This window comes from Rattus rattus, chromosome 14 (genome assembly GCF_011064425.1).
Source record: "Rattus rattus isolate New Zealand chromosome 14, Rrattus_CSIRO_v1, whole genome shotgun sequence".
NCBI classification, from domain to species: Eukaryota; Metazoa; Chordata; class Mammalia; order Rodentia; family Muridae; genus Rattus; species Rattus rattus.
The window spans coordinates 74,045,928-74,073,294 of NC_046167.1; the positions used below are offsets into that span (position 1 = coordinate 74,045,928).

Here is a 27,367-nt window from a genome sequence, read left to right on the forward strand (position 1 = left end):
GCAACGCCCAGCATTCCACCTGCCTCTGCCTCTAGAATTCTGGGACTAAAGGCGTGTGCCGCTGCGCCAGGCAAATTGGTAATACTAATGTGCTAATTTAGAAAAAAATAACAGTTGTACACGGTGGCACATGTCCTGAATCCCCAGCTCCTGGGAGATGGAGACAGATGTTCAAGGCCAGCCTCTGCAACTCTGTACCTGGGCTTCATGAAAACTGTCTCAAGAAAGGAACACAATAAAGTTACTTAGTAAAAAACCAAAAAGATATAAACTGAGCTGCAACATTTTACTTAAAACTCACCACTATGTTATCCCCCCCCCCCCGACACACACCACGGGCTTTAAAATGAATTTTATTGTCACATCGCAAGAAAAAAAATGGCAAAAGAATAATGAAGATTAACGTACACACATAAGGCATGGAAGAGAATAGTTGTCCCCACCGATCCCAGGTTGGGTCTCGGTGATGCACTTGTGCATGCGGTATGGTGGAGCGGCAGAGAGGAGCGAGCTCAGCGCGGCGGCCGGGTCTTTAAGCACTGACCACGGGAGCGGTGGCCCCGCGCACCCCGGCTGCTCGCCGCGCGGAGGGTGCTCGGTCTGCAGCGAGTCCCCGCGGGCGCAGCGGCCATCCGGCTCGGGGGCCTTCGGCGCCGCGTCAGGCAGCGCGCCGGGCAGCCTGGGGCCATGGCGGCAGCGGTGGAGTGGCGGCGCGGGCGCTGGTTGGCGCGCTGCGCAGCCGGGGCGCGAGCGGGGCGGCCATGGTGAGTGCGGCCCGCGCGGGACGCAGGGCCTTCCTTCAGCTGGGTGGGAGCGGCTGCGCGCGCAGACCCGCAGCTCCCACGCCGGAGTCCCGGCGCGGGGGTGGCTCAGGCTGGGGGACATCTGTGAGTTCGAGGCCAGCCGGGGCTCCGTAGTGGGCCCTGCCTCAAACAAAACAAAACAAAACACCCAGGCTGTTTCAGCCGTAGTTTTTGAGCTTGCTCACCGGAGACAATGTCGTGGAAAAAAATCTAAATGTGAAGACGATGATGGGCCGTGGCCATTCTGTGTGCTACAAGCGGTCCTGGGGTGGCTTCCTAAGTGATTGGCTAACCGTGTTGTCTCGGGTCAAGAGCTTTAGGAAGAATTAGTAACCGCTCCACCTCCCTTTCCCTATTTTTGAAGGGCACATCGATTTTTCTCACCACTTTTAAAGGGGACATTTAATTTTCTTACTTCAGACTTTCGGATTTTGGCCGTGCGTTGTGCCTTGTAATTCTTGCATCTAGCGAGGCTGAGGCAGGAGGATTACCGCGCACCCGGTGAGGTGTGCTGTGAGACCATCTGAGGGGGTGTTCATTGAAGGGGTGAGGGGTGGAGGGGAGGGAGAGTAAACCGAGGCTAAGTTTTTTTTTTTTTTAACAAGCAGCTCCATCTAGTGGAAAATGTAGCGTGGAGCGCACCATTTCATTTTCAGGCGCTCGTTAGAACCTATTCGATAACGTTTTTTTTTTAATGAATAAGTCATAGACATGATTTATTTTCCTGTAAAGTTTCTATAATACATTTTCCAGAATAAATAGTTTTTCTTATATTACGTAGTAGAATTGTTGAAGTCAGAAAATTATGCAGATAACGTCCATTGTGTTTGACTAATGACTTTAGAGGAAAAAAAATTTTTTTTCTGGCATAATCCAGGTCTAGTCATTGCATTTAGTTAACTTTTTTAAAAATTAATTTACTTACGATAAATTTCCATACAGATGTATTCAGGCACACTAAATTCCGCTCTCTCTCCTACCTGGTTCCTTTCTCCCAATAAAAGAAGGAATGAAATTTCATTTTGCTTTGTCTTCAGTGGATAAGTTTCATGTAGCTGAGGCTGACCTTGAACTCAGATACATTCCTGCTTCCACCTCCCAAGCACACAAGCGTGTGCCACCACACTCCATGTGAAATTTCTTTAACATGTAAAATAGCTCAGTTTGATTACTGCCACCACGGCATGCTCCTCTCTGAGGTGCTGCTGATCTTATAAAATTATGGTGTCTGGGAAGGAATGAGTCAACAGGTTTGATTTGAATGGCTGCCATGTGTTGGACACCATCACATTTAAGATCTCTCTTTCTCGCCCTCCTTTCAACACTTTCCCCCTCTCTCAACCCTGTCTTTCCTTCCACCTTATAATGGAGATGTAGACCAGGTTGGCCTTAAACACAGACATCCACCTGCCTCTGCCTCCCCAGCACTGAGATTAAGTCGTAAACCACTTGCTTAGTGAAAGATCTCTTCAAGTCATTCAAGCACCAAAAAGTTCAGATGGACGGTGATGGCGCACATCTTTAATCCCAGCATTCAGGAGGCAGAAGCAGGTGGATCTGTGAGTTCAAGGCCAGCCTGGTCTACAGAGAGAGCTCCAGGACAGCCAGGGCTACGAGGAGAAACCCCGGTCTTGAAAAACAAAAGGAAACAAATAAAACAAAACAACAAAACAAAACAAAGCCCCAATCAAACCAAACATTTCTTGGCATTTTGATACTATAAAACCCCCGTATAGACTTAAGGACCTTGGAACCCAGAGAGGCCAAAGTTAGCATTGAACATAAGAAGTTAGAAAGCTAACTGCCTACACTGCCCAGCTCCTGTGGTTCCTTACATCTCCCTCCACATCTATGAAAAACATCCCCAGGCTGTTACGAAGAAGGACCATGCTGGAAAGATGGCCTAGCAGTCAAGAGCACTGGCTGCTCTTGCAGAGGACCTGGGTTCCATTCCAGCACCAACATGGCTCACGACCACCTGTAACTTCAGTCCCTGATGGCTTCTGGCATCTCTCAGCAACATACATGCACACAGTGCTTATGTATGCTCAGGCAAAACACAGAATAGAAGTCATTAAAGCTTTAGAAAATAAAACAACAAAAAACCCTCACAGGGTTCTGCTGAAGCCATGCATGTCTTTGTAGGGCCCTTGGTTACACGGCTGAAGCGGCTCCATTTCAGTCTTGTCTACAGTCCCTGGTGCTGGGGGGGCATCCCTGATGATCGTCCTGCATGGCTTGATCTCCCCCCCATAAGGTTGGGACTAGCCTAGCCCCAGAGAAAAACAGCCTCTTCAGCCTCTGGGTGACCGCAGCATAGCCCATAGTGTGCTTCGTGATTTTCCTTGCTGTCAGTTCCCTGTGAAAAGCTAACAGTTGTTTCTTTCCTGAAATGCTCTGAGTGGACTTAAAGCATTTAGGTGTTTGATAGACAGGCGAGATTTATTTCCTACAGTGGACGTCTGTGTGGAAAATGTCAGAACTCAGTAGGTTTGATGCTGCGTGTCCGTGATTCCAGCACTGAGGAGGCTGAGGCAGGGCGAAGCCTGGGCTAGTGAGAACTTACCACCACCATCACCACCACCACCACCACCACCACCACCACCACCACCACCCTTTCCGAGAGAGAGAGGTAAGGGGACAGAGAGACAGAGACAGAGACACAGAGAGACACAGAGATATTTCAGAACCACTTCTTTTTTTTTTTTTTTTTTTTTTTTATGAGATGTGATTTCTCTGTGTAGCCCTGGCTGTCCTGCTCAACTTAATCTGTTGAGCAGGCTGGTCTCAAACTCCGAGATCCCCCTGTCTCTTCCTTCTGAGTGCTTGGATTAAAGGCATGCACCGTCATGCCTGGCTATTAATTCTTAACATTAAACGCCCGTTTTGGATTCCAGGCCTTTAAATGTTTCTATCCATTGTTATTCTCTTTGTAGAGGTGGGTGAGGCATGAGGTGGCCGTAGGCCCTTAAGTTGGAATGAGAAGCTGTGTTCACAGTTTGTAGTAGGGGGTCCATGGTGGTCAGTGTTTTTAGTTAGCTAAGAAAGGCACAGGTTGGGGGCTGGAGAGATGGCTCAGCGGTTAAGAGCACCGACTGCTCTTCCAGAGGTCCTGAGTTCAAATCCCAGCAACCACATGGTGGCTCACAACCATCTGTAATGGGATCCGATGCCCTCTTCTGGTGTGTCTGAGGACAGCTACAGTGTTCTCCTCTACTAAATAAATAAATAGATCTTTTAAAAAAGAAAGGCACAGGTCGAATGGCCAAAGTGCGGAGTTGTGACCTCTGCCTGGAGAGCAGGGATGAGTAGGCAGTGCAGGCAGGTATTGTGCATGCTCTGGGCGGTCCGGTGCCACACGAAGAGTTTGTTTTACTGGTGCTTCTAATAGCAAGGCAAGGACTTTTTGCCTGTGGTAGAGGGGCTATGGACTCCAGAGGCTGTTATACAAAATTCCATGGATAAGTACGCTTCATACCTCTCTGTAGAAGGGTTTTCATTATATATGAAAGAGAGCAGACATCTGCCTTCGTTAGGGTTCTATTGCTGTGAAGAGACACTGTGACCATGGCAACGCCTACAAGGGACAGAGTTCAATTGGGGCTGGCTTACAGTTTCAGAGGTTCAGTCCATTATCCTCATGGAGGGAAACATGGCGGCATGCAAGCTGATATGGCGCTGGGTTTGCTGGGAGTTCTATATCTGCAGGCAGCTGAAGGAGACTGCAAGCCCACTAGATACATCTTAGGAGACCTCAAAGCCCGCCCCACAGTGACGCACTTCCTCCAGCAAGGCCACACCTCCTAACAGTGCCACTCCCACTGGGACAAACACTCCCGTCACAGGAGTCTGTGAGGCCATTCCTGTTCAGAGCACCACGCCGTTCTAAGCAGTTCACCGTGCGAGTGAGCTCTAGAGACGGAAGGTGCTGGCCTTCCATCCAGAGAGCATAGGCCAGGAGTTAGAGTCCCACCAGCAGCTTCCTTAAAAAGCTGTTTGCCTCTTCTGTGCATCCTGGAGTTGCGCGGCGTCAGGAGGCCAGTGGAAGTCTTAGTCTTACCTGTAATAAACCAGGTTGCTGCCAAACAACCAAGCTTCAGGGAGCCACTACCTAAAGACTATACATGGACTGACCCTGGACTCTGACCTCATAGGTAGCAATGACAGTAAGGCACCAGTGGAAGGAAGCCCTGGGTCCTGCTACAGACCCCCAGTGAACTAGTCTGTTGGGGGAGGGGGCGGCAATGGGGGGATGGGGAGGGAACACCCGCAAGGAAGAAGGGGATGTTTGCCCGGAAGCAGGAGAATAACAGAAATGTATATAAGAAATATTCAAGTTAATAAAAAAAAAAACAATAAAAAAAAATAAACCAGAGTTGCTGAACTGTGGAGTCTGAGGCAGCACGCGGAGTAGGAGACAGGGCACCAGCCATCTTCTGTATAGCCCACACAGCTTGTCTATCTTGAGAAGAGAAGCATGAGAGATGGCTGGAATTTGCTTCCCTTGAGACTTCTTTCCCTCATCTTTCCCTAATGCAGTATAAGTCTATGGGAAGAGTTTAACTAAATGCCTGCCCCTTCACACAGGAAATCTGTTTTCTCCCTAGTCTTCAGATGCGCAGTGGTTGACGCCAGAGGAGAGGAGCCAGCTTATTCCTGACTTGAAAGCAGCAGGGTGGTCGGAGTTGAGCGAGAGAGACGCCATCTACAAAGAGTTCTCCTTCAAAAATTTTAACCAGGTGATCCCTGTGAATGGCTGACATCCCTGGTTTGGGTTGTGTGTCCTGTTGCTGTTTCTGTGACTCCTGCCTGTCAGTCCATGCAGACCAGGATCCACCTCTCTTTCTTTCCTTTTTCTTTTCTTTTTTTTTTTTTTTTTTTTTGGGCTGGGGGGTTGAACCCAGGCCTTGCGCATGCAGGCAAGCGCTCTACCACTGAGCAAATCCAACCCCCACCCTCTTTCTTATGAGTTAACAACAGAGACTCTCTCTGACTTGGGCAGTTCTAGCTCTGGGCAAGGGTTGATTTTGTGTTACTTGGAAAATCAGTACTGTACGGTATTTGTACAGTAGCCCCAGCACTTGGGAAAGTGCGACAGGATTGTGAGTTCAGGGTCAGCCTGGACTACATAGTGAGTTCTAGCCTCATCTGAGTTGTGAGACCTTATCCAACACACACACACACACACACACACAGAGAGAGAGAGAGAGAGAGAGAGAGAGAGAGAGAGAGAGAGAGAGAGAGAGAGGATGGGGAGGGAGAGAGGGAGAAAGAGGGAAGGAGAAAGAGAGAGACAGACAGAGAGACAGAGAGAGACAGAGACACAGAGAGACAGAGACAGACACAGAGAGACAGAGACAGAGACAGAGACAGGCAGAGAGACGGTGGGGGAGGAGACAGAATGAGAACGAATGCGTATCAGATTTTGAAGCTGCTACAGCTTCCATTGAGGGATGGGTAAGAGGTTTAGTCTTCTTCTGAATTTTAAGTAACACTCGATAAGGACGTGAGTGTCTTCTGTATACTAGAAGGGGGCATGAATGAAGCCAGTTGAGAAACATATTCTGCTTGCTATCTCTACTCTTTCAGGGCACTTAAAAAAAAAACCTCCTTGTACTTGTGCCCCTAAATTCCCTCCTAAGCTGCACCTCACTTCCCGCCCCCTTCTGGCCTGCTCTCCAGCCCCCGAACGTTTCCTCAAACTCTGACCTCCCCCATGGAGACTCCACCTTCACAGGTAACTGTTCTGTTGGGGCCCCACCCTGTTCAGAGAGTCGTCTCCCATGACTTAGCCTTCGCGATTACTTCACCGCTTCTGCGTGAGGTCACTGCTTTTGGACTGGCTCATGTTTGCTCAGTTACTTCGGTAATCCCTCGGGCAGATTTATTGTTTTTATTTATGTTAGGTGTTGGCATCTAGAAGTCAGAGACCGTGTTTGCTTAGCTATCCATTGTGCGTAACTTGGTTCTGAGCACAAACAGGCGTTGATTACCGTGTAGACATTGATTGCAGTGTTTGCTGGCTTCTACAAGGGTGTGTGAGCACCGGGTTCCCACCAGAGGAACCCTTCCTTGGCAGGTTTTTTTTTCCCCCCCGGTGAATGCCATTGGCTCTACTCAGTTGCCTGCCCTGTTCTGTTTTCCTGTCGTCTGGCTGGCAGCCGTTTGCGGCAAGTCCCCAACTCCTGAGAAAGCCGCCTCCCAAGTTCTACAGCTCTTGTCAGGGGCTTAGCACGCTGGCTGGTGGCAGGGAGACTCATTGGTACAGTAAGCCGTACGTAGCTCCAGGTAGCCTTTTCCAAGCTTATTAAAATTCTTACATGTGTACAGCTTGACTCCTTTAAGCCTGGGCTAATTTATTGGGCTTGAACATGTGGCTTAAAGTACTCACAGTGGCGTTGCCTCGGGCCCTGCCCTGAGTCGGTCCTCCAGCACACTGAAGCCAGGCTGGGAAGGGAGCTGGGCAGGTCATCTTGGGTAACTGTCACATGGCTCACTGTCATGGTTCACAGCCTAGGCCTCTCACTTCAGCTTTCAGGCAGGGGAGCCAGCGTCCGTATTACGTCTGGGACTCCCTTCCCAGCAGGCTCTGTGACTTCTACCAGGAGAGAGGCCAGAGCTGGCACTGGTGTTGTGACCGGCTATTCCTACCCACACAACCAGAACACACCAGGGACTGGCAAGGTGGGCCCTGTCGCTCATCGTCGCTGAGAGGGAGAGGACACACTGTGCGTAGCATCCTAGGAAGAGCAGTAAAGACCTGGTGGTGAGCTCCAGCTTGCTCTAACAGGTTGGGAACCTTCGGAGGGACCAGCTTTGCCCTCCATTGGTGTTGCTAGGGGAAGGGCAGGTCTGTGAGTCAGCCCTTATGAGTCTCACCTTCAGGGAAACTACACAGAGGAGATAGGGCTAAATGGAGAAAGAGGCATTGGTCGGTTAGTAGGGGCTTCCGGTGTGTGGCACTGATCCCTCTCCTGCCTGACTGTGGGCAGATGTCATCATCTCCTGCTTTTCCTCACTCACGATGGTCACACAGTGGCTTCGGTGCTATGGCCGTGAGGTTCAGAAGAGAGGAGCAGGGGGTTGGGGATTTAGCTCAGCGGTAGAGCACTTGCCTAGCAAGCGCAAGGCCCTGGGTTCGGTCCCCAGCTCCGAAAAAAAGAGAAAAAAAAAAAAAGAAGAGAGGAGCAGCTGCTGTGCATACCTGGAGACCTTAGGAAACCAAGGCGGGACGACGCCAGCGTGACATCAGCTTGGTCTGTGAAGAGGGTCCCTGACTCAGAGAATAACAAAACACGGGTGCCATCTTTTTTGCCCGATGTCTAACTTTAGAATCACATTAGGAACACACCTTCGTATGTTGTTTTGATGAGAGCTTTTTTTTTTTTTTTTTTTTTTTTTTTTTAAATTTATTCATTTATTATATGTAAGTACACTATAGCTGTCTTCAGATACACCAGAAGAGGGCATCAGATCTCTTTACAGATGGTTGTGAGCCACCATGTGGTTGCTGGGAATTGAACTCATGACCTCTGAAAGAGCAGTCGGGTACTCTTAACCGCTGAGCCATCTCTCCAGCCCGATGAGAGCATTTTTTACTGAGTTGGGATGTGTGTTTTTAACTGAGGAAGGGAGACCTCACTCACCTGAATGTGGGCAGTGACCCCAAGGTCTGTGGTTCTGAACTAAGGAGAGGAGAGGGTGAGCAGCACTAGTGTGAGTCTGGGGTCCCTGATGCCGATGCAAACGGTCCCGCTGCCCCGCCTTGTTGTTGTGAAATTATATAAAATAAAATGCTGTCTTTTATCTCTCACTAGATCTGGCACTGCGGTACCGTAAGATATCTGGTAGATATCTTAAACTCAGTCAGCAAAGCGTCTCACCCACTCTGCTCCATCTCATATTACATGGCCTCTCTCTGAGCCTGGCAGCAATCTCTCTACCCATCTAGTTCCCAAGGCAGGTTGCCACCATGCCAGAAACACACATCCCAACTCAGTAGCAGCCCAGACTAGCGGTCGAACACTCTCTGACACTTAAATCTGCACATGAAAGAACACACAACACAACAACCTCTGATCCAATTGATAAGATATAATTGCCCACCTAGACATACAAAGCCCTGTACACATCCATCCCTTAAGAACATTCATAACAACCTGTAAAGGCACAGCGTGGAATCTTAACGTCAGCCTCCATGTTCTCTCAAACTTTTCTCCCGCCCATCCTTCCTTCTCGACCAATGACAGGCCTCGTTCTATTCTGTACCTGCCCTTACCTGTATTTTACAAATTAAATGGGGAGAAGGTTCTGATGAAGTCACCTGAGTCCTTGGGGCAGCGGATAACTCCAGGGCAAACCACAACAGCAGCCCCCTGTCATGACAGGTAGTATCCCGAGGAAATAGAAGCAGAAACAGGCCCCTGCGCCCTCAGTTGCTTCTGGCCAGGTATTTGGTCACAGAAATAAGAAAGCAGGCAATACAGAAGGTACTTGGGAGGCTCTTGTTAACCTTTGCCCCCGTTTGTTTGTTTGCTTGTTTTTCCAGATACAGTCTCATTGGGTAGCCCTGGTTGGCTTGGAACTTACTCTGTAGACCAGGCTGACTTTGAACGCACAGAGATCCTCCTGCCTCTGCCTCCCGAGTGCTGGGATTAAAGGCGTGCATCATGTGGTGGTGGCTTTTCAGTTATTTCCTTTTTTCTTTCTTTTTTTTTTTTCAGAGCTGGGGACCGAACCCAGGGCCTTGCGCTTGCTAGGCAAGTGCTCTACCACTGAGCTAACTCCCCAACCCCGGCTTTTCAGTTTTTAAGGCTGACATTGCTAGGACTCAAAAGCAGGGCCTTCCATGAGTTACTCTGTTGTTCTCCTCATCCAGCTAGCAAGGCCTGTGGGGTTAACACCTAGGTTCTGGTGGTCCTAACCTACTAGATACAGGCCTGCTTCTGTGCAAGTTGGGTATGCAGGACTGTTCAAAGCTCCATGGGCCTCTGTTTTCTCTGTTCTCAGGCGTGTGTGTGTGTGTGTGTGTGTGTGTGTGTGTGTGTGTGTGTGTATGTATGAAGGTGCAGGTGTGGATTATACCAATGTGCCACACAGGCCAAAAGCATGAGAGTTATTTTTCTCTCACACAGACATGACACAGACACAGACACACAGAACACACACAGAACAGACACAGACACAGACACACACACACACACACACACACACACACACACACACACACACACACACACACACACACACCCCACTCGGATTCTGATGCTTGCATAGCAGGCACTCTTAGTTACTGAGCCATCTGCCTAGCCTCCACATTCTAGGTTTAAATTATTTTTAATTATCTATTTTATGTATGTGTGTACACTGTCGCTGTCTTCAGACACACCAGAACAGGGCATTGGATCCCATTACAGATGGTTGTGAGCCACCATGGGGTTGCGGGAATTGAACTCAGGACCCTGGGAAGAGCGGTCAGTGCTCTTGACCGCTGAGTTAACCAACCCCTTCAGGTTTAAATTGTTAACATACATTTATTTATTTGTTTCTTTATTTATTTCTTTATTTATTTCTTTATTTATTACTTTATGTTTAGGAGGGAGCTCACCAGGGAGCTCAGGCTAGTCTCAGACTTTTGATCCTTTTGTCTGATGCCCAGGTTCTAGGGTTTCAGGTGTGCAACACTTAGGCCCAGCTGTTTCTTTCGGTTCTTTCGTCTTTTGATTTTATGATGTGAAGTCTTTTAAAAAGAGGCTCATTTGTATTTTACATGCATGAGTGTTTTGGCTGCGTGTATGTCTGTGTACTACACCTGCATATGCATTCTGGCCTACAGAGGCCAGGAGGGGGCAACGGATCCCCTGGGACTGGAGTTACAAATGGTTGTTAGCGTCTGTGTAGTGCTGAGAATCGAACCCAGGTCCTCTGCAAGAACCACCAGTGTTCTTGACTGTTGAGCCATCTCTCCAGTACCACATAAAGTCTTTTAGCCAGGCGCAGTGGTGTCGTCTGTCACCCTGGTAGCTGGGAGCTGGGAGCAAAAGGATCAAGACCAGCGGGGACCACGTGGGACTACGTCTCAAAACAACAAATAAAATACAGCCTTTCGGGCTTACACTTGGCTGAGCGTTACGGGTTTTAAGCGGCTTGCTTATTAGCGTGTGTCACACGGTATCCCAGGCTTTGTCCTCTGTTTCATTTACTGTTGTGGAAAACAGCCACGCATTTTCAGAGTGTCTTCAGTGATCTCGTCTTGGATTAAAAAACCTGTTCTGCTAAGCTTAGGGTTCTCCTAGGCTTTGCTATAATAAGTAGCCAGCATCTCTTGAGAGGTTTCATTGTGAAAGGTGGCTCGTCCCATATACTCTAAATTCATTTGATATTTTAAACGGGTATCCATACTTGCTGGTTGTAAATGGGAAAATCCCCGGCTTCCTCTGGTATAGTTGGCGAAGTGGCCACAGCTGTCCATTCTTGCTTTGTCTACCCTTGGTGCCATCTGTCGGTTCTGCAGTACATCTCGGTAGCACGGTGGCGCTGGAAGGTGACGGACACGCCGAGGCATTTTGGTCTTAAGGCGAGGAGTTTCGGCGTTCAGAGTGCTTGGATCCAGAGAGGGTGGGGCTGGCATCCCCAAAGGAGTTCTGCTTTTCTGCTCGTGTGGACACAAGGAGGGAGAGGCCGTAACTGACATAAACTCGCTGGGCGTTTGTCACCTGCAGAGGCTTGAAGGAACAGAAACAGCACTGAGCAGTCAGCGTAGGTGTGTGTTTCAGAACGTGAAACTGTGTTGGGTATGATGGCGCGAACAGGAAACTTTCAAAAGGAGGACATGTTAAGTTTTACAAGGGCAGCCTGTGAGGTCTCAGAACCCAGGGAGCAGCTTCTGCCAGAGCCGGCTGGTGGAGTCTGCAGCGAAGGAGCCCAGAGGGGCCCTGGGAAGGCTGTTCTTTTGCCCTCACCCTTGGGTGCCTGGGGCCACTCTTGTAGGCAGAGCACACACTCAGCGTCAGGCCTGGGCAAGCAGCCTAGCTAGCTAGGCACTGTACTTGTCTAGGAGCCTTTGGGCCTGTGAGGGCTTCGGGGTAGAGGCTCTGTGGGGTTTCTTGCTGGTAAAGATGGGGACCCAAGGCTTTGGGAGCTGCTGTATTTACTCCCCCAGTTCCTGGATGAGGTCCCGTGCCTCTTCACCACTGCCTCTTACTGGCCCGCCAGTCGGCCAGCAGTTGGCCACCTGAGATTGAGTGGCATGAACTGGCTTGTCCTAGCTTTCACTTCCAAAGGGGACATTTTTATGTTGTCCAACCCAGTAGCTGGTTCAACACCTTTTGCAAGGCAAAGGGTAAACTTCGTTTCCTTGCACTGGCCTTCGTGGCCTTTTGAGGGATTGCTGGAGCTGGAGAGGGGTGAGGGTGGGGGTTGGGTGCCCGGGGGAAATGCCTGGCTCGTGGTAGGCATGCCCTCTGTGGTGGTGGTGTTTTGGGTACCCAGACGTGGTTTGGAGGTTTGTAACATGTGTCTCTTGCCGGGCCAAAAGGATGTGACTTACTTTCTTTTTAAAGACTTGCAATGAAGAGTGGCTGGAGAGATGGCCCTGTGGCTGAGAGCACTGGCTTTTCTTCAAGAAGACCCAGGTTCACGTCTCATCATCTACATGGTGGTTCATAGCCCTCTGTAACTCCAGTTCCAGGGGATCCGATGCCTTTATCTGGCTTCTGCAGGCACCAGGCCTGCATGTGGCGTATAGACATATATGTAACCAAAATACTTAGACACTATAAAAATAAAATGAGAATTTATAAAAAAATTTGTGCTGAAGAATTGGTAGAAGGCTTAGGGTTAACATTCCGAGCTCCTCGGTGACCTCAGTGGCCTCCTGACACCAGAAGAAAGTCCGATGGGGGCCCCAGTCTTCAGAGTCCCAGTCCCTGGCAGTATGTTAATGGAGGCCTTGGCCGCTAGCGTGGGAACACACTTGCTGTTTGCTCCTTGTTGTGCACATCAGAGGTGTGAGTCCGTTATTACTATCTGATGCTGATGGTAGGCCCTCTGTACCCCGTCTTCTGCCCCCAGCCACAGAGGTGATGTTCCCGTGTGGGCAGAGAGTATCATTTTGTTTGAAAGGAGAGGCTAGTGTTTGTATTTCTGAAGGGATAAGCTGAAGGTTCATGGTTGTCCCAGACAGTACTTTTGTTTAAAGTGCCCACTGATGGCTTTTGTGACCACAGTAAAACAGAAACAGGGATGTGTCCTTTGGGAACTGGCTCAACGGTTAGGAGCACACGCTGCTCTTGCAGAGGACCTGGGTTTAGCCTTCACACCCACACGGGGCAGCTCACAAGCACTGTGTCCCCAGCTCCAGGGGTTGTCTCGCCCTCTTCTGGCCTCCGCAGGCACCTGCACTCAGGTGCGGACACATCCACACATGGACACACACACTTTATCTAAAAGTGAAAGAAGTCTTTGAAGAATAAAGGCTCCCTTAGTTTTCCTTGGAGAATAGAGATAGCCGTAGTTTAGCCCAACATTATGGAAGTGGTCTGTTCTCCGGATGGCATTCACCTTAGACTTTCTTCCTGGCAGTTTCAGGGCCTGTGTGATGCTGTCAAGTGGTGTTGGGGACGCTGGTGTTGCTGTCCACTGAGAAAGGGGGGCTGCAGCCGATGGCATTGTCTCTGGGCTCTTGATTCCGCTGTTCGTACCATGTAACAGGTGTAGCGCTATTAGTGTGTATTAGTAGACTTTGCACACAGACTGGCCGGGGGCAAATGTAAAACAGGTGTCAGTAAGGTAACTGATGCCACACAGCGCAAAAACCGTAGTGCTCACCACGCCGCCCTTTAATAAAAATGGGCTTCTGACTATATCGGTTCTTCTTGCCCGTGCAGTAAATCTCATGTTTACAGAAATTAGCCCGAGCATTTTATAAAAGTCAGACAGCCAAGAAATATAATTTCCTCAACAGTGTTTGTCTTGCCCTCTCGCAGACGGCGCAAAATCAGGTGCGCGAAGAATGAAAAAAAAAAGCAACCTGAGCCGACAAGGACGGCGTTCCAGATTTATGCTTTGCAGATGATTCTGCTGGGGTTGATGCGTTCACTGCTTCTTTATTGCTTCCACAGATAACGGCCCTGCCGCCTGGAAAGCACGGCGAGTTCCAGCCCTGTCGGGGCTAGACCGTTGCTATCAGCGGACGTTCTTCTAGAAGTGCTGTGATGATTAGTATCAAATAAAAACAAGGTCCTGAAGCTCATTGACATAAGTTCCACCTCTGTACATTGCCTTCATGAGTATAAAGCCCGAGGTGTAGCGTTTAGGGTTTGCGAAGTGCCTGTGTTGAGGTTACCAGGATAAAGTGGGCAAGAGGGGCTCGCTTTAGGCTTAGCTGACCAGACAATTCGGGAAGTATGAAGGTGTTTGTTTTCGGACGGCATTGCTGGAGCTGCTTAAATAGACTGAAAGTGGGTTAGGAGCAACGGCCGGTCCATAGCTGCTGGCAGCAATTGGAAAGAGGCCTTTCACGCTGCCTCCCCAGGATTTGGGTCTTGCCCCTCCCCCTCAGGCCGTCTGTGCCTCTGCATGGAATTCTGCTGCCTTACGACTGTGACAGGAACGTGTGTCGGAACCGTGCAGCTGGTCATGTCCTCACAGCAGCAGGACAGAACGGTGTCTGCATTCCAGCAGGTTGGCTCGTGGCTGGTCACTGACGTGGTCCGCTGGCGTGGGTGGGTGGGAAGGGAGGTTCTTCCTGGCTCTGACCGTCCTGCGTCCTTTCCCTTCTGCCATGCTCTTTCAGGTTTGTTTATGTGTGCGAGCGTTTTGTGTAGGTATGGTAACTGGGCATGCCTGGTGCCTGCAGCCCTCAGAGGAGGGCCTCAGATCGTCCGGGATTATAGTTGCAGATGACTATGAGCCACCGTGTCAGTGCTGGGGACCAAACCTGGGTCTTCTTGCAGGAGCGGTCGGTGCTATAACCACGAGCACCTCTCCAGCCCTAGCTGTAAGCACGCTAGCTTGCTCTCCCTGCCTTGTTTTGCCTGTCTGGGGTAGAGTAGGACTGGCTAACTCATCCATGGAGTCTTACAGGATGGCACTAAGCCACACTGAGGTTATGGGGTGACTTGTCACACTGTGTCATGTCATAGCGGGTGCCAGACCTTTATCCCCAGCTCTGGAATCCCCAGCCTCCTTTTTTATTGGTACGCTCAAGCAGGGATCTTGTTTTCCAAGGACAACCCGTGGAATGGCTTTCCTTAAGCTGCTTGCACCCAACCGTCCTGAGAAAGGGATACTTACCAGGTGACACAAACAAAGCCACTCTCACCTGGGAGTAGCCTGTGTGTCACCACTGAACACTGAAAGGTCATTCAGTGGTACTATTAAAATTAGCCCTGTCAGAACTGCAAACACCGTGATTGAGTCTGTTTGCTTCTGTGCTGCTGGCCAGCAGGGCAAGGCTGTGTCCTCTACCAAGCCAGTCATCAAACTGTCCTCACGTGTGCCACCTTCCACTGTCACAGCCCTGTGTGTGGGAATGCCCAGGTGCCTGGGACAGCACCCAGTTGGCAGATGGAGCGGGGTAGGGGGGCCCACATGAGCTGGCCGTTTGTCTAGGGAGTGGCACAAGGCACTGTGTGCCAAGCACTGAGGGGCTAGCCTCCTCCAGCCAAGCTGTGGACGGGTGAATCTGTACAGAGCACGGGGTTCATGGTTTCATCTGTCTACAAGACTGCCCACATCTGCAGGGGAGGCGGGGCACCCACGTTTTACAAAGAGGTGGATTTTATACGTTGTCCTGGTTCCTGGGGTCCGTGTAGGGCTCTAGTGAGCTGAGGTGTGCCTCTAGATGTGCCTGTAGGAGTGGGGTTGGAGTCCGTCCCGGAGGACAGAAAGGATGGATTGCTGAGGGCAGGGAGGGAGCGAGGACCCTGAGGCCAGCTCAGTGCGCTGGGCTCCAGGGGGCAGTGGAGCCTCGTGGGGCACGGCTTCCCACTGCCTTAGCTTGGGGTGACTGAGAGCAGACTCTTGTCACTGTCACCCAGCTTTGCTCGTCTCCTCAGCAGCATCACCTATCTGAGGTGCCAGGTCAGAGCTGAAGACACAGGCAGTGCCCAGTCATCCTCAGGATTGGGCTGCTGCAGTGGGTGCCTCTGCCACCCGCAGTTACAGCCGAAGCTTTGGTTGCTTCTCCCCTGGACGCTCCCCACGTATCTACTCGGCCTAAATGTCACAGCGCTGCGTCTAGTGTCTGCTCAAACAGTCCCAGTGCCTCCTGTTGTTTTTCCTGGGCGAATTTCTCCTTTTCAGAGATTTCTAAAGCTGCCCATGGTCCTGCTCTGACCCTATCGTGCTCATGAAACCATGCAAAGAGCTTCTCTGTTTAGAGATTAGGATTGTACTCTGTGATGTCCCTTGGTTGTCCTCTCTGTTCAGGGTCATCTGGCCCTTAGAGGCCACTGGAACTGGGAACTGGGTTGTGTGACTTACGTCAGGGCTGTTCTCCCTCCAGTCCCTGCCCCCGCCCACCTGTGCCTCTGTCCATACCTGTCCGCGTCTGTCCACATCCTCCCACTTCTAGAATCTTCTTACAGACCCCATAGTGAACAGTTAGTAAGTCACTTACGTTAGATGTAACAGACAGGGGAAGTGTGGCTAGGCACGGTGGCAGGTGCCTCAAACCCCAGCATTTGCGAGGCAGAGGCAGGAGAACTGGGGTTCAAAGTCAGCCTTACCTACGCTGATAGTTTGAGGCCAGCCTAAGTTACACAAGAGCCTGTGCCCCCAAAACCGTGCAGATGAGAAAATGGATGTAAATAAAGTGAGTAATGAGAAAAGAAGTAAAAAAGCAAACTAAGGAGAATCCCCAAGGTTCTCTGACTGGGGAGGAGAGGAAGAGGCACGGAGGGCATCAGGGATGCTGTTCAGAGTTCGGAGGAACCAGACGGTTGCAGGGCTGTTTTCTGAGCTGGGGAAGAACTGGATACAGCTGGGTACAGCGGCCATGCTTCCTGGTTTGGACACTGCTAGGTAGGAGTTGCCGTAAGATGTCCAGGTGCCAGCTCTGTAAACAGGGTTTTACCTCCGAGATCGGAACTCAGATGAGATCTGGGCATCGGCCATAGGGAAGTCACAGGCGTGTGTGGGAAAAAGCGGAGGTAAAAGGTGGCACCACCCGGGGAGGAACCGTAGTGTGCGAGGGGAGCTCCGGGCTCCATCCACCTGCTGCTGGGTAAAGAGCAGCTTGCAGGAGGCCCAGGGAGACTTAAGAGGGAGAAAAATGGGTTCTTATCATATCCCAGAATCCAGAGGAAGGCAGTGATCCAAGAGGGCAGGAAGCAGCCAGATGCGGAATCCTCGCAGTTGGGGAGCTGAGGCAGGAGGATTGCTGGGAATTGAATTTTTTTTCTTTTAATTGCACTTATTCATTTGGGCCTGTGTGGGCGTGGCATGCCACTGCACATGTGTGGAGGTCAGAGGTTAGCCTGCTGGAATGGGTTCTGTCCTTCCACTGTGTGGTGACCAAATTCAGATCCAACAGAAGTGCTGCAGGTTTCAGGCCTGCATGGGTTGTATTGTGATTCCAAGGCAGTGCGATTGGGTATTGGTCCCTTTTCTGTTGCTCTCCTGAGTCGCCAGGGCCAAGAGCAGCTTACGGAAGGAAGAGTTTTTTTGGCTTATGGTTCCAGAGGGAGAGGCCGTAGTGGTTAGGAAGGCGGCAGTCAGAGAAGCAGGAAGCAGAGAGTTCACATCCTGAGGCAGAGATTGAACGGGAAGTCCCGTTTTTTTACTCTTAGTCCCGGCTTTTTACTCTTAGATCCCACCCACGGTGGCACGCATCCCCAAGCGAGGCTGCACCACCGCCACCTTCCCAAGCAGTGTCACCAACCGAGGGCCAAGCGTTCTTCTCATTCAGACCTCTGCGGCACGTGGACATGGGAAGAGAGAACCATCTCCCCAAGTTGTCCTCTGACCTCTACGCATGCACCATGGCGTGTGCCGACCCTCACGATGTAGTAATTAAAGCGAAGAGCAGAGTGAGAAGGAAGGAAGGGACCCGTTCTCTTGAGACACAAAAAGTGACTCCGTCCCCAAGATGGCACTGGGTAGAGCAGCTTCCGGTCAGTGAGGAGCATAGCGAGAGCGAGTGTGAGGGCAGCCGCGAGCCAACGTGGAGCACGTCTGCTTCTCCCGATCCTTGGAGCCTGTTGTCTCTTCCTCCTTTTAGGCTTCAGTCCTTGAGCTGCCTTCCACGTCGATGTCACCCTTTACCTCGTTTTGAGGCTAAACATTTGCGTCCTGGTGCTTTGGTGTTGACTCTTCGAAGTCAGAGCTAAAAAGGAGGAGAGGACCAGGACCTAGGAGTGATGGGCTTTGCCATGGCGACGGAAGCACCGGGACAGGAGGATGAGAGTAAGTACAGCTGAGGGCTGTGCAGAATGTCACTAGGACGACTCACCCAAGGCCCTCTGTCAGGACATGGGTACCTTGAGTTCAGAGGCTTGTGTGTGCCTCCCACTGAACCCAGCGTTACCTGGGTGTGTTTGCAGGCATGAGGAACTAAGGTCAGTGCCAATAATCCCTGGTGAGCCTAATCTTTTTCTCCTTTTTGTCCCTTAAAACTCTCACTAGGGACTTTCACTGCCCACCTACCCCTAATGACAGATGATTTCTGAGAGTGATGGACTTCTCTGGCTGCTAAGTGGCTCTGTGGTGGGATGGGCAGCGGTCAGTAGTGCTGTGAGGAACGAACGTCCCTGAACAGGGTCGATGCCTTTCATTTACTCAGTGTACTGGCTTCCCAGCTGCAGCCCCAGTCTGTAGTGAATATTGGTGATCTGTGGGCCTGTGGCATGCTCTTCCAAGATCCTACAAAGTGCCATGCTGGGGGCTGACACAGGGTGGTTTATCTGCCAGCCAGTAGGTATTCATTTTCATCCCACATACTCTCTGACCTTAAAAAAAAAAAAAAAAGATTTATTTTATGTGAGTGCTCTCTGCATGTACACCTGCAGGCCAGATGAGGGCGTCAGATCCCATTACAGATGGTTGTAGGCCACCATGTGCTTGCTGGGGATTGAACTCAGAGCCTCTGGGTGAGCAGTCGGTGCTCCTCTACATACCCTCTCTCCAGCTTTTTCTTTCTCCTTCCTTCCCTCCCTCCTTCCCTCTCTTCCTCTGCTTCTTTCTTTCTATTTTTCCTATGACCATTGGTCCAGGACTCTTGGCATATATATATATATATATTTTTCTATCTGTCCATCTATCTGTCAATCCTTCCATCCATCCATCCACCCATCCATCCGTCATAACTTGGCTAGTGTGGTGCTGGAGAGATGGCTCAGTATTAAGAACATTGACTGCTTTTGCAGAAGACCTGGGTTTGGTTCCAGCTCCAACATGAGGTCTCGCAACTTCCTGTAACTTCAGTTCCAGGGGATCTGATGTCCTCTTCTGACCTCCTTAGGCTTCTGTATATATATGGTGCATGTGCACGTGTACACACACACACACACACACACACACACACACACACACACACACACACACACACACACAGAGAGTAAAATAAATCGGTAATTGGCTGGTGTTCTCTAGAGAGGCTAGCACGTGGGATAGCTGGGGCTGGTGATACATTCCTATAATCCCAGCAACTTGAGGAGGCTGCTGCAGTGGGATCACAAGTTCAAGGCCAGCCTGAGCAACTTAGCAAAAATCCTATCTCAGAGTAAAAATTGTCAAGTGCTATGGATGTCGCTTAGTGGCTCTGGGTTTATTCTGTAAAAGAAAAAGAGTGCGTGTTTCTAGATAGCGATTGTTTTTAGGTTTTTTTGAGGCAGGAGTCTTATTATATTGCCCAGGCTGGTCCTAAATTCCTGGGCTCAAGCTGAATCTCAGCTCTCCTCGTGCTTGGGACTACAGATGCATGCTGTTGCATCCGGTCGCCAGCGACTCTCCATGATGCATTATTTAACCCCAACAGCCAGATCCGTTTTGTGTGAGGGTAAAGAGTCACAGGTATGTGGGTGTAAACGTAATTCTCAGAGGGGCTTTCTTATGCCCCTCCTTTACTCCTGAACAACCGCAGGGCGTTTCTACACCCACTCTAGCCCACTCCTGAATAAAGACAGACAGACCTGGTATTTCTATTAACAAGCTGCTGGCACTAAGCTGGGCAGGTTCTGGGTTATTCTAACCCAGTGAGGTTGTTAGCACCAGCCGAATGCTGTCCACTCTTGCCCTGGCTCACTCTGGTCCATGTGGCTGTTCTCTTATCGCGACCTTGTGGCAAACCCTCCTGATCCATCCCAGTGGCCTCCCTACACCTTTCTCTTTGTCCTTCTCCCCTAACTCTGGCCCCGTGGTTCCCTCTGCTCTCTCCCAGACCCCCTGACTTGGATCAGACATCCTGCCCTATTGTCTTCCGCCCAGCTAATTGGCTGATCAGCTCTCTCCTTAGCCAATCAGAGGTGATGGAAAATGGTTTCCACGTAACACAGATATCAGAGATGTTTGACCACGCTCTTGTCTGTGGTGCACGCAAGCCTGCGGGGCCAGAGGTCAGCCTCGGGTGTCATTCTGTAGAAAATAATCGACGTTGGTTTTGAGACAGGGTCTCTCCATGGCCTGGCATTCCCCAACTGGCCTGGGCCAACCAGCAAGCCCCAGATCTCTGCGTGTTCCAGCTCACACTCATATCACCACACCTAAGTGTGTGAAATATGGGTTCTGGGCGTCAAGCTTGGTCTTTATGCTTGCAAGGCCAACTCTTTAATCTAGTGATAGGGCCCCCAGCTTGAGAGCCACAGTGTTTTATGGACAGTGAGCGTTAGAGGCCCACAGTATTCTGTATTATTCTATAGCTCATCGCGAGTAGCCCCACAGCCTCGTAAGGCTGCCTCTGAGAATCCCATATTGCTAGTTGTGGAAAAGTTAGAGGAGCTAAGGGTTGGCTCATTCATTTACAGAGGCAGCGGAGTAGGGGTTATAACCAATGAAACACTGTAGTCAGTCAGCGTTTCATCTGTGCTCTGAGGAGCCGTAGTGAAACTCAGAGATGGGTGACCTTGTCCAGGGATGTCTTACATTAGAAAGCACAAATTCGACATTAGAAACTGAGCGTCTCTGCCCACAGGAGCTAGTGGTGTTCGAATATTCGGAAGGGAAAGGCAGTGAGTTTTCCTGTCGGTCGGCTCCTGGGAGGAATGTGACCTAACGTTTGGTACCTGGTTCCCTATGGCGGGCCCGGAAAGCACTAACGTAGAATCCTTGTCACCCGTTATCAGCCCTGAATCTTCTGCACACTTGAACTCAGCTTCTGTCTGCAGGGGAAGAGCAGCAAGAAGCTGCTTCGTTAGAAGAAATGGAAGACTGTGGAGAAGTGAAGAACTCCAATTTCCTTGTGTGTGTGCGTGCGTGCGTGTGTGTGTGTGTGTGTGTGTGTGTGCTATGTGCTGTGTGTGTGTGTGTGTGTGCTGTCTGTGTGTGTGTGAGTGCGAGGCATGTGTGTGTGTGTGTGTGTGCGTGTGTGTGTGTGTGTGCTATGTGCTCTGTGTGTGTGTGAGTGCGTGCATGTGTGTGTGTGTGTATTGCGTGCCGTGTGTGTGTGTCTGTCGTGTGTGTGTGTGTGTTATGTGATCTGTGTGTGTGTGTGAGTGCGTGCATGTGTGTATGTGTGTGTTGTGTGCTCTGTGGTGTGTGTGTGTGTGTGTGTGTGTGTGTGTGTGTGTGTGTGTGTGTGTGTGTGTGTGCTGTGTGTGTGTGTATGCTATGTGATCTCTGTGTGTGCTGTGTGTGTGTGTATTGTGTGCTGTGTGTGTGCCGTGTGTGTGTGTGTGTGTGTGTGCGTGTGTGTGTGCTCTGTGTGTGCCATGTGTGTGTGTGTTGTATGCTGTGTGAGTGTGTGTGTGTGTATGCTATGTGCTCTCTGTGTTGTGAGTGCGTGCATGTGTGTGTGTGTTGTGTGCTGTGTGTGTGTATGCTATGTGCTCTGTGTGTGTGCCGTGTGTGTGTGTGTGTTGTTGTGCTGTGTGTGTGTGTATGCTATGTGATCTCTGTGTGTGCTGTGTGTGTGTGTGTATTGTGTGCTCTGTGTGTGCCGTGTGTGTGCTGTGTGTGTGTGTGTGTATGCTATGTGCTCTGTGTGTGTGAGTTCGTGCATGTGTGTGTATGTGTGCTGTGTGTGTGTGCCGTGTGTGTGTGTCGTGTGTGTGTGTGAATGCTATGTGATCTCTGTGTGTGTGTGAGTGCGTGTGTCGTGTATGTGTGTGTGCGTGTGCTGTGTGTGTGTGTGTTGTGTGCTGTGTGTGTTGTGTGCTGTGTGTGTGTGTGCTGTGTGTGTGTTGGGGGGCAACATCATGTGTCCAAGACTGACCTTGAACTCCTGATCCTTCTGCTTCCAATACAGTGGATGTCCTCGCCTCTGTGTTTCTTCCCCTTTCTATTTGTTTAAAACTGAGCTTTAGACAGAGATGTTCAGCCTTTGTGGTTTGTCCGTGCCCCACAGAGGTCACCTAGGATTCTTACAGGAATGGAACCCTCATGCTGCATTTGGACGATGTGGGTAGCTGCCTCATGAGTATGGCTTTCCCCCTCTGATTGCATAACGCACCTTGTAACTTGGAGAACGAAAGAATCAAAGAAGAATAGCCCTTCTGATGCTGCAGTGCGTGCCCGTGCTCCTGGGCCGTGTGGCAGAAGCCTCAGTTGATTCATTCACTAGGTGAGCACTTTCTGCATTTTCTCCTGGCTTTTGTCTTGTTCTGTTTGAGACAGGGTCACTGTTTGGCCCGGCAAGGCTGGCTTGCAAGTGTTCTGCAAGGGCAACAAGTAACCCTAACCACTGGACCACCTTGCCAGGCTCCACCTGGAGATGATTTTTTTTTTAATGGTAGGACAGACAGTATCTCATGACACTGGGAGGTCACAGTTATCTTAGCACGACTTTCATACAGTAACCATCCTCACAGCGGAGGCTTTCCCAGCCTCCTTCTCCCCGTGACCTATGGGAATAATACTCTGCCAGTTTAGTGCAGAGACATCGGCAAGTCAAACCATGTCCCTTGTGCGTTCTTAGGATCTTGGTGCCCACTGCCTCGAGGTCAGGCTCAGGTCCAGTTAAAAAGTCAACCAAGCCAGCTGTGCTGTCGCATGCCCGTAGTTTCAGGACCCAAGAGGCTGAGGCAGGATCGCACATTCAAGGCCAGGGCGGGCTACACAGCAAGACCTGACCTTAAAAAAAAAGTAAACAGAAATCATCACTTATATAGGATTGATCTGTTGGAGCTAAAAAGAAAGAAGCCACGCCCTTCGAGTTACTGGAGAAGCCCAGAAGGAGCTTGCCGTGCCGTAGGGCTGCATGGCTACTCTTTGCTCAGCTTAGCACGGGGGTCCGTGGGATATTTGCAGAGAAAGCTTTCTCCTTCTGAGGTTTTTTTTTTCTTTCCCTTTTACCCCCAGATAAAGAGGGCTTGTTTAATTCGGGAAGAGTTATTTCGTGGGAAATTAAATATTTGTAAATCCCCTGCCACATTTCCACACGTGTCAGTTCTCTGGCAAATGATGACTTTGGAGTGCTTGGGGAAGGATTTCTTAAAGGCAGACGGTTCCGGGTTCCCCGCTTAGCCGTGTTTTTAGCTCTGACTCAAGAAGTCCCTTTCTGGTAGGCTCTGGGTGATGTTCTGTGAGTGTTCCTAAACTTGGGACGGTGACCACTTGTAGAGACTTTTAAGGAACAATTTTGCTGAGTAAGGTGGTTCCCTTGGGTATGTGAGTGACATCGTGGCCTTTACGAGGGGCATCAGAACTGCTGCCCCGGCACCGGCTACCAGCTGCAGGGCAGGGCCGGCAGACACGGTAACTGTGACATCTTGCTTTGGTATGCCCTGTGGTGTCTGATCACATTGCGTCCTTGGGAATCATGAAAGAAATTTATTTTCAAGCCTCGGTATGTAATTTTTCTTCCAACACTGATCAAAGGTTGGAAAACTAGCGTTATGTGTAGTCCGCAGAACTGTCTTACTCTCTGAATCTTTTGGCCATTTTGTTGAAATATATATATAAAAATATATATATAATCGAAAGCCTAATATCCTTTAACCTGAGCGGCAGAGGTAAAACGGGTTTTATGTGAGATGTTTAGCTGCGGACCACATCTTCAGCCTTTTATATGCCACAGTGGTCTTGTCCCCCTCTTCCCCCCGCCCCCCATTGTCTGATAGCGAGGTCATTTTCAGTCCTCTGAGAAATCCTATTCCCAGCCAGATGCGGCTCATATATTAAAAGTAGCACCTGTGGCTAATATCAGAGCGGCTTACCATAAATTTACATGGTAACTAGGATTATATCTGTCAGGACTGTTAAAAAGCATCTAGATTTAATTTGATTTCCAGTATCGTGGAAGCTGTGCAGCGTTTTGCTTCATAACTATATTTTAAAAGTTAAAAAATCAGCCCTTTGTTAAGTTTTACGGCACCCCCAGTGCCCATTAAGTTGATTTGCTCAGTGGAGGTTAGGGCCCAGCAACCTGGCTACATTAGGATCGGAAACCGACCCATTTGTGACAAATTTAGTCCTTTCGCGTGACTCTTCTCCGCGTCTCTGCGCTGATTGGATTCAGGTGTAGCTCATGTCAGTAGTGTTTAGCCTCAAAAAGAGTGGGCAGTGTGATTGGGCTGCTGTAAATTACGGAGCTCTGCATTGGCTCGTTTGAATGTAACCGGATCGCTACACTGTATCAGCCTACACCGGGGGTGCGGTTTCAAAGACATCTCAGAAAACTGGGGTGCCTGCCCTACCCTGTTCCTTCCCAACCTGCTCTGTTACCCATTGTCCTTCGAGTCTCTTCCACACGTCCTGGTTTACACACCTGCGGTTGTAAAATTATTTGGGGGTGCTGTCGTATCGCGTCGTCCCACTCTCCAGCATTTATGAATACAGTAATGATTCTCCGTAAATCAAAATTATTTACAAGTTACAGAAAACCTGCTCCTGCAAATTAGATGTGAACGACGGTTTTTTTTAATCCACCCCCTACCCCCATTTCCGACGATTCCTTAACACGAAACCAGGAACATGTTTGTGTTTGTAAAAATTAGTTCATAGCACGAAACGGAATGAAACATCCAAGTCAACCTTCTGGACATCTTATAGTTTAAAATATGCACGCAAAACATGAACCAATGAAGAAACAAAGTCTTTTTTTTTTGATTTGGAGTTGCAGTTGCCTTGGTAATAATCTCGCCTTCTGAATGAGACAGGATTAATGTTAGCTTTGGCTCTGAGATTGGGCAGCGTGCAGCCTCTCAGTACAGGGTCGTGACCCTGGGCGCACGCACTTGCCTTGATTACAGTGAGCATGGAAATACTTCCTCCCTGGGTGGACCTCCTTAAAAATGTTTATCACTTATTTTTAGAATGTATTTATTTTATGTGTGGGGGTGCTGTGTCTGTGTATATGTCTGTGCACCGTGTGTACCCCTGGTGAGTGCCTGAGGAGACCAGAAGAGGGCGACGCCTCCCCTGAGTCTGGAATTACAGGCACCACCCGGGTGCTGGGAAGAGAGCCTGGCTCTTCTGTGACGGTGAGCAGGGCTCTTAACCACTGAGCCACCTCGCCAGACCGTTTATTTATTTCTGAGATAGGGGTTTTCTGTGTATTAGCAGTTTAGGGAGGAACGGGGTGAGGCAAACACCCCAGTTTTCTGAGACGTCTTTGAACCACACCACTGGTGTAGGCTGATGCGTTTCTAGCTGGCCCGGAGCCTCCTATTTCTGCTTCCCAAACGCTGAGATAACAGGTGTGCCCCCCAACTCTGTCCCTCAATGCCCATCTGTTGGTTCATTTTAAATTCCTCCTTTCTTCCCTTTCTCCTGCCCTCCAGGAGACAGCGTCTCTCTCCAGGTGCTAGCTGCCCTCGCAGTCATTATGTATCTGAGGCTGGCCTTGAACTCACGATCATCCTGCCTCAGCCTGCGAAATGCCAGGAATACGGACCCGTGCAGCCACATGGCTCAGTTGATAAGCTTTCTAGAGCGAAGGGGTTTTTGTCGTTGTTGTTTCTAAAGATTTGTTTTATCAGCCAGGCTGTGGTGGCGCATTCCTTTAATCCCAGCACTCAGGCAGGTGGATCTCTGTGAGTTGGTGGCCAACCTGGTCTATATAGTGAATTCAGTACAGCCAGGGCTATGTGAAGAAACCTTGTCTCAAAACACACACACACACACACACACACACACACACACACACACACACACACACACACACACACACATGATGATTTTAAAAATGTTTATGGCCAGGTGTGGTAGTGAGTGCCTTTAATCCTGGCCCTTGGGAGGCAGAGGAAGGTGGATCCAGCCTGGTCTATCTACAAAGCAAGTCCAGGATAGCCAGGGCTATACTGATGAGCCCTGTCTAGAGAACAGAACAAAGTTTAGGTGTGTGTGTCTGTGTAAGTATGAGCCGCCCGTGTGCAGGTTGCCCTTGAGGCTGGGGTTAGTCATGGGTGGGTGAGCATTATATCTGTGTTCTGGGAACAGAGTTCAAGCCCTTGAAAGAGCAGTGAGCCCTCCTAACTGCTGAGCTGTCTTTCCAGCCCCAGGTTTTAAGGTATTTTGTTTGTTTATTGTTTGTTACTGGCCACTGAACTCGGTGCCCTGCGTATGATAGGCTCTACCACTGAGCTGCATCCCTAACCCGTTCACCCAAGGAAGTGAAATGGCATTTAAAATTACTCCGCTGAGGGTTGGTGAGATGGCTCAGTGGGTAGAGAGGTGCTTGTTCCCAAACCTGAGAGCCTGAGTTTGGTCTCTGGTACCCACATGGTAGAGAAAACCAATTCTACATGAGTTATAGCCTAGGTATGCACATGCGTGAGCATGTGTGCACACACATACATGAGTGCCTGGATGCCTGTGTACTGAGTGGAATATAATAAAAATTAAATTATTATGTGAGTTATCATAGGAGAAATGATAATTTGTCATTTCTCCATAATTACCATGGGTAAAATGGCAGTTTAGTGTATTATTGGGTAGAAATAATCACTTAGTAGAAAATACCATCAATGGCCAATTGGGATCTTGGGAGACATTTTTGGGGGGATTATACCTCTCTTTTTGTCCCCGGAATGAGACGATCTCCTTGGCTGCTGTAAGTGGTTACGGTGGAGAGAATGGGTAAACACGAGACAGCCTTCTTTCGTCCTTTTGTCCGGCTTCTTCTCTGGCCTCCTGTTTTTCTGCGTACTCTTTGTCACTTAACTAGAGGGGCAGCCCCTGGGACCCAGAGCTGTGAGCCTGGGAGATGCTGGAGAGACACCCGAGCGGTGATGGTAGCTGTGGGCATCACAGACTTAGAGGGGTGGCCAGGGTTTCAGCATTTCTAAATCCATCAAAGTTTTCACCGTTTATACTGAAAGCAGAAACGAGCGAGGCCCACGGCTCGTCCGCCCGACCAGTTCCGAACTGTATTTGCTGTGGGAAGCAAACACAGGATTGTGTTTCCAAGACTCTATCTGATGATCTGCTGGGGGCGGGAACTCCAGAGTCACTGAATTCGTACCTCC

The 27,367-nt window shown here is 49.9% G+C and overlaps 1 protein-coding gene across 1 annotated transcript in view; it reads left to right on the forward strand.

Moving 5' to 3' along the window:
* Nucleotides 1–27,367, forward strand: part of Pcbd2 (pterin-4 alpha-carbinolamine dehydratase 2) — a 53,519-nt gene that overhangs the window by 1,362 nt on the left and 24,790 nt on the right. The window contains exons 2-3 of the mRNA XM_032884251.1: nt 607–764; nt 5,411–5,542. Coding sequence (XP_032740142.1) covers nt 607–764; nt 5,411–5,542 — 290 coding nt within the window. The remainder of the gene's footprint in view (nt 1–606; nt 765–5,410; nt 5,543–27,367) is intronic.